The sequence below is a fragment of the Mya arenaria genome, chromosome 10 (genome assembly GCF_026914265.1).
Source record: "Mya arenaria isolate MELC-2E11 chromosome 10, ASM2691426v1".
Lineage (NCBI taxonomy): Eukaryota > Metazoa > Mollusca > Bivalvia > Myida > Myidae > Mya > Mya arenaria.
In genome coordinates this window covers 38,900,281-38,915,163 of record NC_069131.1, presented here as the reverse complement: position 1 = coordinate 38,915,163, position 14,883 = coordinate 38,900,281, and the positions used below count along the sequence as shown (strand labels likewise).

Genomic DNA, 14,883 nt, shown 5'->3' with positions numbered 1-14,883 from the left:
ACTTTTTTTATTTTATTCAGTTAAGCAAAACAAAGCTCACAACCTCCTGCTATGATTCTCATTCAGCAGGCAGGGTTTATCAGAATACATAAAATAGTGTATCATTCTTAATTTTAATCAAATTTAAAACTTCAATGGAGATTAATTGAATCATTTTGTCAAAGTAATTTTCACATCCAGTTCAATATTTTCTATAATATTAAGAAAATCAACTACTAAATATACATGATTTATATTCAAAAGCTTATGATTAATAAGCAAGTAAAATGAATACATATTTTTTATGTAACACATAAAACAAATTAAAAAAACATTTACAAGTTAAAATTAGACGAATGTACGTCTTTCATTTTCATATATCCTCCCGCAAACACCAGTATATTAACATCAACATAATCTCTTAAATAATCATAAAACACACGACTCTGAATCCCTCCACTTGGAGCAGTCAACAAGTCCACATAAGGCCTAAAATAAAATTACATATGGTTTGGGTTACCCCACCCTACGTGTACGAAATAGGAGACCCTACCCTACCGCTTTTAAAGTCATTTGGTATAAAAGATGATAAAAAATAAGATATTACTTTAACACCATTTTGTCAAAATAGTTCTTACAACAAGCCTAAAAATAATTCAAAAAGCCTATCTACCCTCCCTTTTTTTGCAAAGAATGTAACCCTAACCAACCAAATCATTTTTTTTTTTTTATTTTTTTTTTGGGGGGGGGGGGGGGGGGCGATTAAAAATACATCTTGAACTCAACACACTAAACACCAAGTATGTATATCTAAGGCTTACATCACTTATTCCTTGGCAAAATGTTCATATACAACACTTAATCCCTTGTCAACATTTCACTCGATGTTGAAGAGTATTACCAAACATCGCACTAAGCTCGTCACTTCTACACATCATGCATACACATATTACTACTGATTCAAAGCGTCTAGATTTGTATGTTGAAACAGTCCAGACTCTCGTAAATGCACCACCATGTGTGATTTCAAATTTCCTTTAACATTAAACCTCTTGTGGCAAATCTCGCACTCGTATGGTTTTTCGCCAGTGTGTACTCTGTAATGACGAGTGAGTTCGGCTCGATTTCGAAACACTTTCCCGCAAATCTTACAGCTCCCATCATTGGATGGCATGTCTTGCATAAGTGCCGTTGCCGACAGAGAAGGTTGAAAAATGGCCTGGTCTTGCAACACTGCAAAAAATAAAAAAAGTTTGTCCATTTAATAAATCAGATTTTTTTATTATTTTTTATAATAAAGCTAAATTTCTATAACTTTAAATAAAATACAGGATTTCTAAAAGCTGAAAATTGTAAATCCTAAAACACAGCTGGGAGTCTGTTCAAGTCTGGGACTTTCATGCCCAACGCAGGGTTTAGAAGCTTAAACCCCTTGTAAAATTGTATCCAAAGTCATTTCAAGGTACTTCCTAATGTTTTCTTAAGCCAATGTCAAAGCAAAAAAACCCACAATATTTACAACTTAACAAGAGCCTTAAAAGCCCTAAATCCAGATGTCAGGATTTATCCTGAACTAAATAACCCCTGAAAATATAAATCGACAAAACCTGGCTAAATAAGTCATAATAAATTTCCTAAATGCCTAAGAACATTCATACATAAATATTTGAGTTTTTAAAACTTCTTGGCCCCAATATTTGAGTCGTGAACCTTACGCTGCTTAATTAGAATTCTCAGGAACACCTGTAAAGTTACGAACAAAATCTATGCAATAAATGTCCTAACGATATTTATATTGAAACACAGTTTATGCCTGAACTGGGATTGTGCTTGAAAAATTGCAACCTTTTTTAACACAAGGCCCTTACATCAATGATCTATTCTGTTAAGTGTCTGCACATCCAATTTCCTCAGATGTATAATGATTAAATATACACTTCATTTTTATTTTCATGTAAATGTCCAATGTACGTAAACTAGTTGAGTTGAAACTCAACCTTTTGGATGATGGAATGGGGTATTGGCACTATTGGGGCATATTAAGGATATTATTTGAACCATAGCAATTTTTTTTACTTATTTATTATGTCTAGTACCAGTAAAATCATTGCAGCTTTTTAATAACACTTGATCATACACTTTCTCTTCATTTTTCTTTTCTTCCTTTAGCATAAATTTTTTGACATTTTTTTTTGAAACACACACAATTTAACACAATCTGAATCAGATTCAAATTAATTTTTAATTAAGAAATCTTTAAAAACTATACAACAACAATATACGTATGTTACATGCTAACCACTTCAATATTAATTGTAACTGCCCTCTAATTCATTGAACATATGCCCTCTGATAATTATTACACTGTTTTAACTGCCCTCTATTCCTTGTGAAATGCCCTAAATTTGTCTTAATTGCCATCTATTTATTGTTCAGAACTTTTTTCCTTGTTAATGCCCTCTATTCATTGTTCAGAACTTCTTTCCTTGTTATTGCCCTATTCATTTTAACTGCCCTCTATTCATTTTAACTGCCCTCTATTCATTGTTCAGAACTTATTTCTTTGTTGACATCATGCCATCTATTCATTGTAACTGCCTTCTATTCATTGTTCAGAACTGATTTCTTTGTTGACATCATGCCATCTATTCATTGTAATTGCCCTCTATTCATTGATCAGAACTTATTTCTTTGTTGACATCATGCCATCTATTCATTGTAACTGCCCTCTATTCATTGTTCAGAACTTATTTCTTTGTTGACATCATGCCATCTATTCATTGTAACTGCCCTCTATGCGTTGTTCAGAACTTATTTCTTTGTAGACATCATGCCATCTATTCATTGTAACTGCCCACTATTCATTGTTCAGAACTTATTTCTTTGTTGACATCATGCCATCTATTCATTGTTATTGCCCTCTATTCAGATCTTCTTTCCTTGTTAATGCCCTCTATTTATTGTAATTACCCACTATTCCTTGTTCAGATTGTTAATGCCCTCTATTCATTGTCAATGCCCTCTATTTATTGTAACTCATTTCTTCTATACAAATGTGTAAACATGTGAGATTTAAGATTGCTTTTTAGGGCAAAAGCTTTCTGGCACACAGAACACTTGAACGGCTTTTCTCCCGTGTGAATTCTCACGTGTCTGGCCATATCAGATCGCCATTTGTATTCCTTTCCACATGATTTACACCAAAATAAGCCGTCGGGACTTCTGACTGAAAAGAAAAGAATAAAACATAGATTACTTTAAATCTAGGATTGATGGGCCAGAATTGTTTTCATCAAATTTTATTATATATAATGACACGTTCTTTGATACATTAATCAATTTCTGTACTAATTCATGCTATGCAAAGACCTTTGTTCCTGTTTTTCTTTTTGTTATAATCAACATAAATGTTAACTTCTTTTTCTAGGAATTAATTACCTCATGGTGCTGTACATGATGTGCTATTTTAGGAAACATTAAGTCAACATAATAAATCATTCAAGAAACATGCATTCAAGTAAGTCAACATAACTACAGGTATTCATTCTATAAAAGTTGAACCGATAGATTCATTGTATAATAAGTCAACATAAACCTTCATTTTGGATTCATTAAACACTTTAAATCAACATAAACAATGAAGCAACATAATGGTTTATTCCACAATAAGTCAACATTACTGTTCAAATCCACAATAAATCAACATGTACTCTGAGGCAACATAATTGTTTATTCCACGATAAGTCAACATTACTGTTCAAATCCACAATAAATCAACATGTACTCTGAGGCAACATAATTGTTTATTCCACGATAAGTCAACATTACTGTTCAAATCCACAATAAATCAACATGTACTCTGAGGCAACATAATTGTTTATTCCACGATAAGTCAACATTACTGTTCAAATCCACAATAAATCAACATGTACTCTGAGGCAACATAATTGTTTATTCCACGATAAGTCAACATTACTGTTCAAATCCACAATAAATCAACATATAGACAATGAGACAACATAATTGTTTATTCTACAATAAGTCAATGTTACAGTTCAAATTCACAAGATATCAACATATACAATGAGTAATTGTTTATTCCACGTCACAAGGCAACATAAAAGTTCAAATCCAAAATAAGTCATCATAATGGTTCATTGAATGATGAGTCAACATAAACGATATGTTCTAGAATAGTCAGCATAATTATACATTCTACAATAAGACAAAACAATGATTCATTCTACAGTAAGTCAAGTTACTATTTATTCCACAGAAAGTTAACATAATAGTTCATTCCACAATAAGAAAACATGGTGATTCATTCTGGAATAGTCAACATAATGTATCATTCCAAAATAAATCAACATTATGATTCATTCTGAAATAGTTAACATTATGTTTCATTCCACAATAAGTCACCATGATGATTCATTCTGGAATAGTTAACATTATGTTTCATTCCACAATAAGTCAACATGATTATTCATTCTGGAATAGTCAACATAATACTTCATTCCACAATAAGTCAAAATAATGATTTAAGTGTTTCAATTAATGTTTTTGCATGTCTGTTGTAACACTTTTACTGTAACAAAATAAAGTTTTGTTCATTTGTGTGATACATTCAACATTAAGTCAAAATAATGATATATTCCACAGTAAGTTAACATGATTCATTCTACAGTAGGTGAACATATGATAAATTCCACAGTAAGTTAACATGATTCATTCTACAATAGGTCAACATATGATAAATTCCACAGTAAGTTAACATGATTCATTCTGCAATAGGCCAACATATGATAAATTCCACAGTAAGTTCACATGATTTATTCTACAATAGTACAACATGATGATTCCATAATTTAACATAATGCACGGATCAATATTTCAACAACAAATCACTACATCCTGTACTTGTAAACATTTCACTTTTCAAATGAGTCAACCCATGAGATTTTAAATGTGATTTGAGTTTGAATCCCCTCTGGCACACAGGACAGGTGAAAGGCTTCTCCCCCGTGTGAACACGCATGTGTCTGTCCATATCAGATCGCCATTTGTTTTCCTTTCCACATATACAGCACTTGAATATGCCATCGGGACTTCGGACTGAAAGAGATAAAAATAGGCCATTATAAGAACTTATATTCCAAGATGGTTTCCATCAAATTGAATTTGGTTTCCATCGAATTGAATTATTCTTAATGGTCCATTCTTTGGAGGGTTTTAATAATTTTGACAATTTATCATGCAGTACTACCAGGCCTTTTACTCTAATCAACATAATGGTCCATCCCTTGTGTGTATTTTTAATCATCATCTACATACCGGTAAATTCATTTTATAAAATTAAACTCATCATATATAATCAGGGGTGTAGAAATTAATTCAAGTAGCAGGGAATATCCTAAAAGTAGGCGGGGGGTCTGGGTGTCCTCCCCCTGTTAGGGTCAAGGGGCAACGCCCCTTGTGGGATGAATTTAAGCCTTTTTAACCAAACATTCTAGTCTTCTGGTGCATGTTTATTTTGTAACAGGGAACCTTAACATAAATGTACTATAATATGATACTGAAACTGAGTACTACCCCCCCCCCCACCCACCAGTCAGGGCTAACTAATGAACCAAACTACTGTCAAATTCAGATTCAGGATAATATTATAACATTCCAGACCACATGCCTTGACATTTGCTAGCTATTCCCTCCTAATAATAATATGTAATTTCTTCTCTACCAATTATATACTTTCAGCCACTGAATCACTATTAACCTCTGAAAATTAAACATCTAACTTCATTTTCTGTGGTTCTAGATATTTCACCTGCAGCTAACTTATTCCATTTTAATAACCAAAAGAAATATCTGGACACTTTGTGACATTTAAAGCGTACTAAATTTCACCCAACGTACGTGTAAAATTCATCAAAATAATGGATTATTTTGAGCAGTGACATCACCGCAAGCTTGTTCATTTTGTTTACACCTGGTTAAGTTTAACATGCGTATATAAAATTTACTGTTGCGTAAATGGTAATAGGACTAACAGAAGGCCAGACACGTTCATGTTGCATACTTACTACGCTTTATTGTGTCTGGAAAAAAATATTTATTTCAAAACATCCGCAGAGGGGATGCGACTAATAAGGTCATGTATCGAGCTAATGTTATTGTATTCGGAACACTGGGAAACCCAAACCTAATACTTGAAAAACATCCCAGAGGGGTATGCGACTAATGACGTCACATATCGAGCTATTGCTGTATTGTAGTCGGAACGCGCGGAAAGCAAATTAAACAATACCAACAATCAGGGTTTTAAACGGATGTAAACAGAACAGCCATGACAAAAAATAACAGATTTTATTTTTGTTGATGCGGGGAAATTAGCCGGGTGGAGATGCTAAAGTAACCGGGTTATTTTACCGGCTCCCGGCCCATTTCTACACCCCTGTATAATAAGTCAACATTATGATTTATTCAAGAATTATCTGATGTTTCATTTAACAATTTAAAGCCAACATGATTACATGTATAAATTAATTATAAAATAATGACAACATAATAATTAATTCCACACAAAGTAAACATAATGATATTTTCTACATTTAATGACATAATAGGTCAGCATAAAAATACATTCTACAATGAATAAACATACAAAAAGGTAATTCATTTTTCAATAAGTGAAAATAATACAACTTTATTAGGTCAACATAATGCAGTAGGTGAAAATAATGATTCATTCTAAGTAGGCCAACATAATGATTCAATTCACAATAGATGAAAATAATGATTCATTCTACAATAAGTCTACATTATTAACTGATTCATTCTAAAATAAGTCCACATTAATACTAGGAGTCAACATGACTTATTCAAGAAAAAGTCAACATTATGGTTTCAATAATCCATCAACATAATGCATTCCATAACCAGTTAACATAATGGTTCCTGTTTCATTTAAAATAGTCAACATAGTCATTGATTCTAAGAGCTAACACAATTCATGATTCAATGTTTCACAACAAATCACTTGATCTTGTTCTCACAAACATACACTTCTCAGTTGAGTCATTCATTGGATTTAAATGTTTTCTAATTTAAGATAACATTTATAAAGGCTAATATTTTTTTATCTGTACCTAACGGTAAATAGATTTTATCATTATAGTCAAAATAGTTCATACATAAAAATACATTAAGATTATCTTTTTTTGGAATCAACCTATTATGTATTTGTGCACCTTTAAACATGGAAATATTTTGGTTGAAGATTTCCACATGAACCTACTTTTTTCCACCCTTGTCAGACGTATTTCAAATGAGTTAACATATGACAGCCCAAGTGTGTCTTCTGATTAAAACCTCGATGACATATTTCACACTTGAATGGTTTCTCTCCCGTGTGACTTCTCATGTGGCGGGACATATCAAACCGTCTCTTAAACTCCTTTCCACATATACCGCACAATAAGCCATTTGGACTTCGAGCTGAAAAAGGTAAAAAAACAGATGTCAACAAGAATACTTTCAATTTCATTTTGACTGATAGAAATAAACTAAAGAGATGATAACAGAATGAAATAACACAATCATGTAAATCTAGTACAGTTTGAAGGGATTCTCAAAGACAAAATAATTTGCCAATTTTTCTTTGGGTTTATTATGCAAATTGTGTTTCGTTTATTATGCCAATTTTGTTTTTGGTTTTACCACTTTTTTCTGTTTATTATGCCAATTTATTATCTGTTAATTATGCCGATTATTATTTCGTTAATTATGACATACAGATTTTTGGTAACTTTGCCAATTCTAATAAAAAATAAATAAAAAATAAAAACTGTATAAATATATTTTGGATCCTCTCTTTCTTATTGAATGTCTTCACATGTACACAAATAGTATACAATTGTACAGATAAATATTAACTTAAACAAATATATGCTATGTTATATATTTGTTTACAAACTATTAAAATATATATAAATTATACAAATAAAGAGCAAAATATAGAGGTAAATCTTTACTTAATGAAACATAAATATGAACATATATCAATTTCACTCACTGTCATATTATATGCAATCAACAGCCATTTGTTTTTGTCTACCAAAAATATTTTCTCCTTAAATACACAACAACAAACTATTATAATTAAAACATACTATAAAAAAACCCACACAGGTTAAATAACTTGATAATGTTTCTAAATCATATACTCCTGTATACATCCATAAAGGTCTTTGACTTCTTTTTGGCATGGAACTAGATGGTACATTCTGTTTGGTGGTGTTTACACATGACCTCTTGAATGAAAGAACTACTAGAACACTGTCATTATATTCGGATCCCTAGTTCACTCTAGCTAGAATACTAATACACTCTAAATGGCTCCCTGGTTCACTATAGCTAAAACCCTCACTCACTTAAGCAAGAACACCATTTCCCTCTACTTGGATCCTTGGTTCCCTCTACCTCGAATCCTGATTCACTCTAAGGCTCCCTGGTTCACTATAGATGAACCCTCATTCACTAAAGCAAGAACACTGGTTCCCTTTGCCTGGATCCCTGGTTCACTATAGATGAACCCTCATTCACTAAAGCAAGAACACTTTGCCCCAGGATCCTTGGTTCATTCCAGCTGGATAGCTCCCTGGTTCACAAGACCTGGAGCCCTGGTAAACTAGTTTATACCCTGGTTCACTTAAGCTTAAACACTGGTTCATTCCAGCTGGATAGCTCCCTGGTTCACTATACCTGGATTCCTGGTTAACTTGAACACTAGTTCACTCTTGCTAGAACCATGGATCCCCCTAGCTAGATTCCCACTTAAGGATGGCTAGAACCCTGGTTCTGTGTATTCAAGTGCATTATCATATGAGAGTTGACATGAGTTTTTTGTCTAAAACGTTTGTCGCACACTTCACATTTGTACGGTTTCTCTCCTGTGTGTACACGAATATGGCGGAGAATATCCGACTGCTTCTTCATAACCTTTTGGCATAGACAACACATATACATCCCGTCTGGTGTCCTCACTACAAAAGAAAGGATTTGTTTTTCAGAACTATTGAATATGTTATTTTGTAACCAAATTTTGTATTTCCAATAAAACCAAGTCCTTCACTCTGCACAGAGTTATGCGACTTGCCACACATGCAATTCAAGTCATAGTGAAGCAGTGTGCCGGGTTTCATGCGAATGCCTTTAAATACTAACCAAGGTGCAAGTTAAATGCCAATGATGCAGCCAAAACTAAGACAAATACACTAAAAGACCAGCTTAAATCGGCACTCTCACAGATAGACAGTTTTGCCTCAGAATCAGCTGATTTTGGTATCAATGCCTTCAATTCAGTCCTATAAGATAACTCACAAAATAGGACAGAATCTGATCTCATTTGTTTGGAAAACTGCTGAAAGACAATACAAAAAATAAAATAAAAAGTTGTCGAAACAGTCAATCTGTTAGAGTGCAGCTTTAAATCAAGGAGAAAACTTTTTGGAATTGACAATACAATAATGTCTGTGCACTAGTGTTGGGAATCGGTTCCAATTTTACTATCGATGATCGGTTCCACTCAAGTAACCGATTATCGATAGTACAATTGGTTTTTAAAATACTAGATAGTACCCGAGTTGTAGTTTTATTCATGTACAATATTAAACTCTTAATCATTATATGCATAAATTTTATGTCTATGATCGAAGTTATTTCATCAGCCATTTTTAAAGATAAACATCTGAACACTTACTAATATTTATTTATTGATGTTTTTGTTTTTTTCAGTAATCTATTATAACTAAATACTATCGATTGTCACCGATTTCAGGCCCAACCAATCGATTTTCGATTATAATCGATCATCGGAACATCACTACTGTGAACCAATAGAATTTTCAAAAAAATACGTATACATATTATGCAGTTGCTTGTTCTCTTTTTATTAGATCAACAATCATACAACATTAAAACAAGATATACATAACAAAATATAATTAACTTATCAACAAGAGCAATTCAACAAAACAAGAAATTCAATACAAACATTTTTTAATAAAACAAGAAAACAAATTTTACATTTTAAAGCAAGACCAGTGACATCCAGAAAAAGGTCAAGGCAGAATTTTGAAATCGACATTTTTTTATGTCCTGTGATATCTGTTTTACTCATAAGACAATCATAATTACATTGAAAATATGTAACATTGACCTTTAAAACATGGCTCGACAAGCGTGCCGCCATTTTGCGTCATGGGTAAAACTATGACATCACATTTCAGGACTTTTTCAGCAAATTTTGAAAATTTTAAACACATAAACACTACAAATTGGGAAAATTTTACAGCGTTTCATGAAAAGGCCATTTCTTTTCAAAATGAAATGAAAAATTGACATAAAGGAATGATTAAACACGCACAACTATTATACATCAGCAAAAACAATCATTTCATGATTAAAAAAAAATGTAAAAGTATTTTTGTTATTAGGTTTTAACCTTTTGATATATTGCTGAAAAATCTTTTTTTGAATTTGTAAAAAGCTTTACTAAGCCTCTACTAAACAGAGGAGAATAAGCCTTTGGTCCATATACATTTACGTCTGGGGTTTAAATTTGAGAAGAATTTGTTGAAGAAATGATATGGCAGGAGCAAAAATGGTAAAAGTGGCTGTATTTGTCAAAAATAATCAGTTCCACAATCACACTTTTCAAAAACTGGTAGGGTCGGTAGGCTTTAAAAAAAATGTTTTTAAGCCTAGACAGTGAACAAATATTTCAACATGAAGGCAAAAACCATGATTTATTTCATAAATAAGGTCGACCAGGCCTATGAATGATTTTTAGTACTTGACATTAGAACAAATTTCACTTTCTAACACAACACTAGCTGTTCACATGCTATTAAAATGGCTGAGGACATGTGCTTGAAGATGAGCTTTGTTTAAAAATCAATCCATGTATTTGAAGTGTCTTGTTTCAAACCTACAATGATTGTTTATAAACAAATTTAGGCTTGTTTACTTCCAACGAACCAGGCACAAGAATATTTAAGCTTAACGTGTTAACACTAAACAAATGATTCACATTCTGTTCAAATGGCTCAGCATGTGCGCTTGCAGATGTGCCTTTTGTTTAAAGCTGCGTTCACACAACTCGCACTTAAACGGCCTCGCTCCTGTGTGAACTCGTACGTGAACATCCATCGACACCTTCTGTTTCATGATTTTTCCGCAGTAGCTGCATTTGAAGCCTTGGAGAATTCTGGCTGTAAACAAAAAGGAGTAATGTGAAAAATAAATACCAAAAAAAATAATATTACTCCAATTCTCAAATTCTAATTAAGGTCAGGGCTTTTTACCAGTTTATATGTGGAAGATGTGCACCCTAGCTAAAAAAAAATTCCAGTTTTGGGGCAAAATTCTCAGAGTACTTTTTCAAACATTTTGGGAACAAATGTAGTCATTCATCATAAAGCATTAAATATTTACAAAGAAACTCCATGTAATGAATTGTGAGGTCCTCATTGTATAAAAACCTTCGAAAAACAACAACAGCATCCATGATTACGTGAACAGGCAAAATTCTGAACATATTTATTGGATTTACAACTTTGTGCAAATAAACAAAAATGAAAAACAAAATTTTACATATTTTAATTACACCTTTCACACTTTCAAATTGGACTTACAACTTTAAGCACCAACAGTTGTCCATTAATATATAACTTTTTGGCTTTCAAATATTAATCAAAAGCAGTTATGTCTATCACAATTTTTTTTCATTAAATTCCAGACAATCAGATGACACACTAGAAAAATAAGAAGTGCTCTTAACAGAATTAACCTCATTTTTTGGCTTAAACTGGGTTTCAATAAAAAAAATATCCAAAGGACATTTCTCGCAAAGATTCTGCTCAAATCTTGACAGGTACACCTGAGAACTTATAATAAGCCGCGTAAGGCTACGACTCAAATCTTCCACAGTCATGTTTCATTTCTATTGGTGTGATTAAATTTTCTGCAAAAATCCCCATACAACCGAACACACATTTGCGCGAGGTCTTTCTTCTGTTTTTGTAACTTCTGCTCGTTTATTATATTTATCCTAAAACTCTGACAATTGTTTATAAATAAATCCATTTCTGCACAAATCAAATTAAAAAAATTCCGCAACTGGCCAATCAGATTCGAAATCAATCTTTTTTGAAAAGTCCATTAAGAGAAGTTCACAATCTGTATATAAAGCTTATAATACTTCGATTAACAACAAAAACAAATTTGTCCGCTTATTCATAATAATCTGTTTTATGTTTGGGTTCCCTCAAATGGTTTTAAGTGAACAATCAACATATGTGACTTCATGTTGTATTTCTGCGAAAATCCACGCCCACACACGTCACACGTATAAGGCTTCTCTCCCGTGTGTTTTCTCATGTGTCGATTCATGTCCTTCCGCCATCGATATAGCTTCCCGCACAACTTGCATTGAAGGCCCTCTGCTGTGTTAACTGAAACAATAATGAATATTTTCCACAATTAATTACATAAGGGCTAAAAAAAAAACTGTTCGGGGTAACATCCCCACTTAATATATAAACAAGGATCGCCGGCATTTATTAGGTAGGGTTGTGTTACAGCAACAAATACCAAAAAATTGTAAGGCCTATTAAAACTGCAATATCATTTTAGACCTTCATTTTGAATATGCAATGAAGTAAACCTCAGGTTTCTGTAAAGAAACAACAAATCAATTGTAACTTTTTTATTTACAAATGTACATGAAACAATGACAGGTATCCAAGATATTTGGTCTAATTCATGGAATGTTCATAAAACAATGACACTCATCCAAGTGCGAGTCTAATTCAAGGAATTTTTTGACACTAATCCAAGTATGGGTCTAATTCAAGGAATTTTTTGACACTAATCCAAGTATGGGTATAATTCAAGAAATTGTTTTGACACTTGTACAAGAATGGGTCTAATTCAAGGAATTTTTTTGACACTTGTACAAGAATGGGTCTAATTCAAGGATTTTTTTTGACACTTGTACAAGAATGGGTCTAATTCAAGGAAAGTTTTTGACACTTGTACAAGAATGGGTCTAATTCAAGGATTTTTTTTGACACTTGTACAAGAATGGGTCTAATTCAAGGAAAGTTTTTGACACTTGTACAAGAATGGGTCTAATTCAAGGAAAGTTTTTGACACTTATCCAAGTCTGTTTCGAGGAAAAGTCATGAAACAATGACACTCATCCATGAAAAAGTCACTTAATTATCCAAGTAGAAGTCTGATTTGAGGATTGTTTAAGAAACAATGACACTTATCCAAGTATTGGTCTGATTTGAGGCCTGTATACGAAACAACATCAATTTTCACTCAATCTAGCATGACCTAGTCTATCATGGTATTAACACCTATATTTCATATCATTATCTTTGATGGCACGAAAAAACACTTTGTTTAGGCAGTTAACACAACAAAACAATCAGAAGAATGAAAAAACTCCAATTAAGTCTCTGATAATATTTTAAGTACACTTCCGGAAACTTCTGAACTTCAACGCAGCCATCTGTGGCTTATTTATTGTCGATCGGCTCAGTGAGGATGTGTGATTGCACACGGCCAACCCTACAGTAGTTTCACATCAGACGCCATCTTTAAATGGCCTCAAATTCAATACTTCTGACAAAAAATGAGATATTTATAAATTATTATACCCCAAAAGTGATTTTTTTAATCTAAATTGAAGACACTCAGTCAAAATTTATGTGACGCTGCACAAAATTATGCCTATTTAAGACCATCATGCCCTTCACGAAAATAGAATCCAGTCTTAATTATTCCCGAAGTACCCCGGTTTATTCACAATGTCACATGGCTCTTTAGTGTACTACTCTGCTTTTAGTAACTCACACAACAAATGAAGCAGAACAGTGAAAAAACTCCAACTTGGGACTGTTTCAAAATCTTTTAGTGGTCAACATTATATTTTGTCCAATGTGAGACAGTTTTCTCGAGTTTTTCTCTTCATTTCAGTTAATCAGCAGTCAGCCATTATTGATTTAGATCAGGTGAAGTGGTAGATATAAACAGTGACTGGCTTAGTTTGTGGGTGGTTTAAACAATATTATGTACAACCCTCAAAAAGTTAAAAATTGTTCTTTAACAAAATAAATGGTTATGGGACTGTGTCATATCAAACCATTTGTTTTTTGTGATTATATACTGACAACCTTCAACAAATACTACTCGATTCTAACTGTCCCAGGTTCCAAAGTATGTCCCTAATGTAACAACAAGTGATTTCACATGGCACTTTTGAGCACCTAATTTTGGTTAAAGTGCACCAACATATGCGATTTCACATGGCACTTCTGCGTAAATCCTTTACCGCACACACTACACAAGAATGGCTTCTCTCCCGTGTGTGTTCTCATGTGGCGTGTAATGTCTTTCTTCCATCGGAAGGTCTTTCTGCAGTAAATGCATTGCAGGCCCTCGGCCAACACAACTGAAAGAAGAGCAGTCATTGAAATTAGACTACTTGATGAACAAGCCCGAATTCTTATACTATTGCTTGGCATCAAATTTTTTAACAAGCCCTGCTATATAATATTCAAAATTTGAGCAAGCCCGGAAGACATTTTACCAGTACAGGGCTTGCAGGCTTGTGCTAATTTCGACCATTGGAAAAGGGACAAAATAAATCACTTGAAGCACAGGGATGTGATCGACCCTGCAAATGAAGGGCAGAAACCATTTTGGCAATACTATTAGGGGGGCACCTTCCACCCTAAATTTAGGGTTAAAGGGGGGTAAAGCAAACCTGGCTTTTAAGGAGTCCTTTTGAAGGCTCTCCTGACTTCAAATTTTAACCGAACTCAGCAACAA

General features: G+C 33.1%; 1 protein-coding gene across 23 annotated transcripts in view; it reads right to left on the bottom strand.

The window, feature by feature from the left end:
* The window catches only part of LOC128206704 (zinc finger protein 263-like), a 92,563-nt gene that overhangs the window by 37,460 nt on the left and 40,220 nt on the right, over positions 1–14,883 (bottom strand). Inside the window, exon 5 of one of the 23 annotated variants that reach the window (XM_052909324.1) lies at positions 766–1,212. The exons of 15 other annotated variants lie outside the window; for them this stretch is intronic. In XM_052909324.1, coding sequence (XP_052765284.1) covers positions 932–1,212 — 281 coding nt within the window. In that variant the 3' untranslated portion in view covers positions 766–931. Of the gene's footprint in view, positions 1–765; positions 1,213–2,107; positions 3,206–3,875; positions 5,095–6,721; positions 7,477–8,086; positions 9,024–10,062; positions 11,253–11,697; positions 12,495–14,261; positions 14,504–14,883 lie in introns of those variants that run through there. 7 more of the 23 variants (XM_052909348.1, XM_052909335.1, XM_052909353.1 and 4 more) reach the window with 7 other exon arrangements.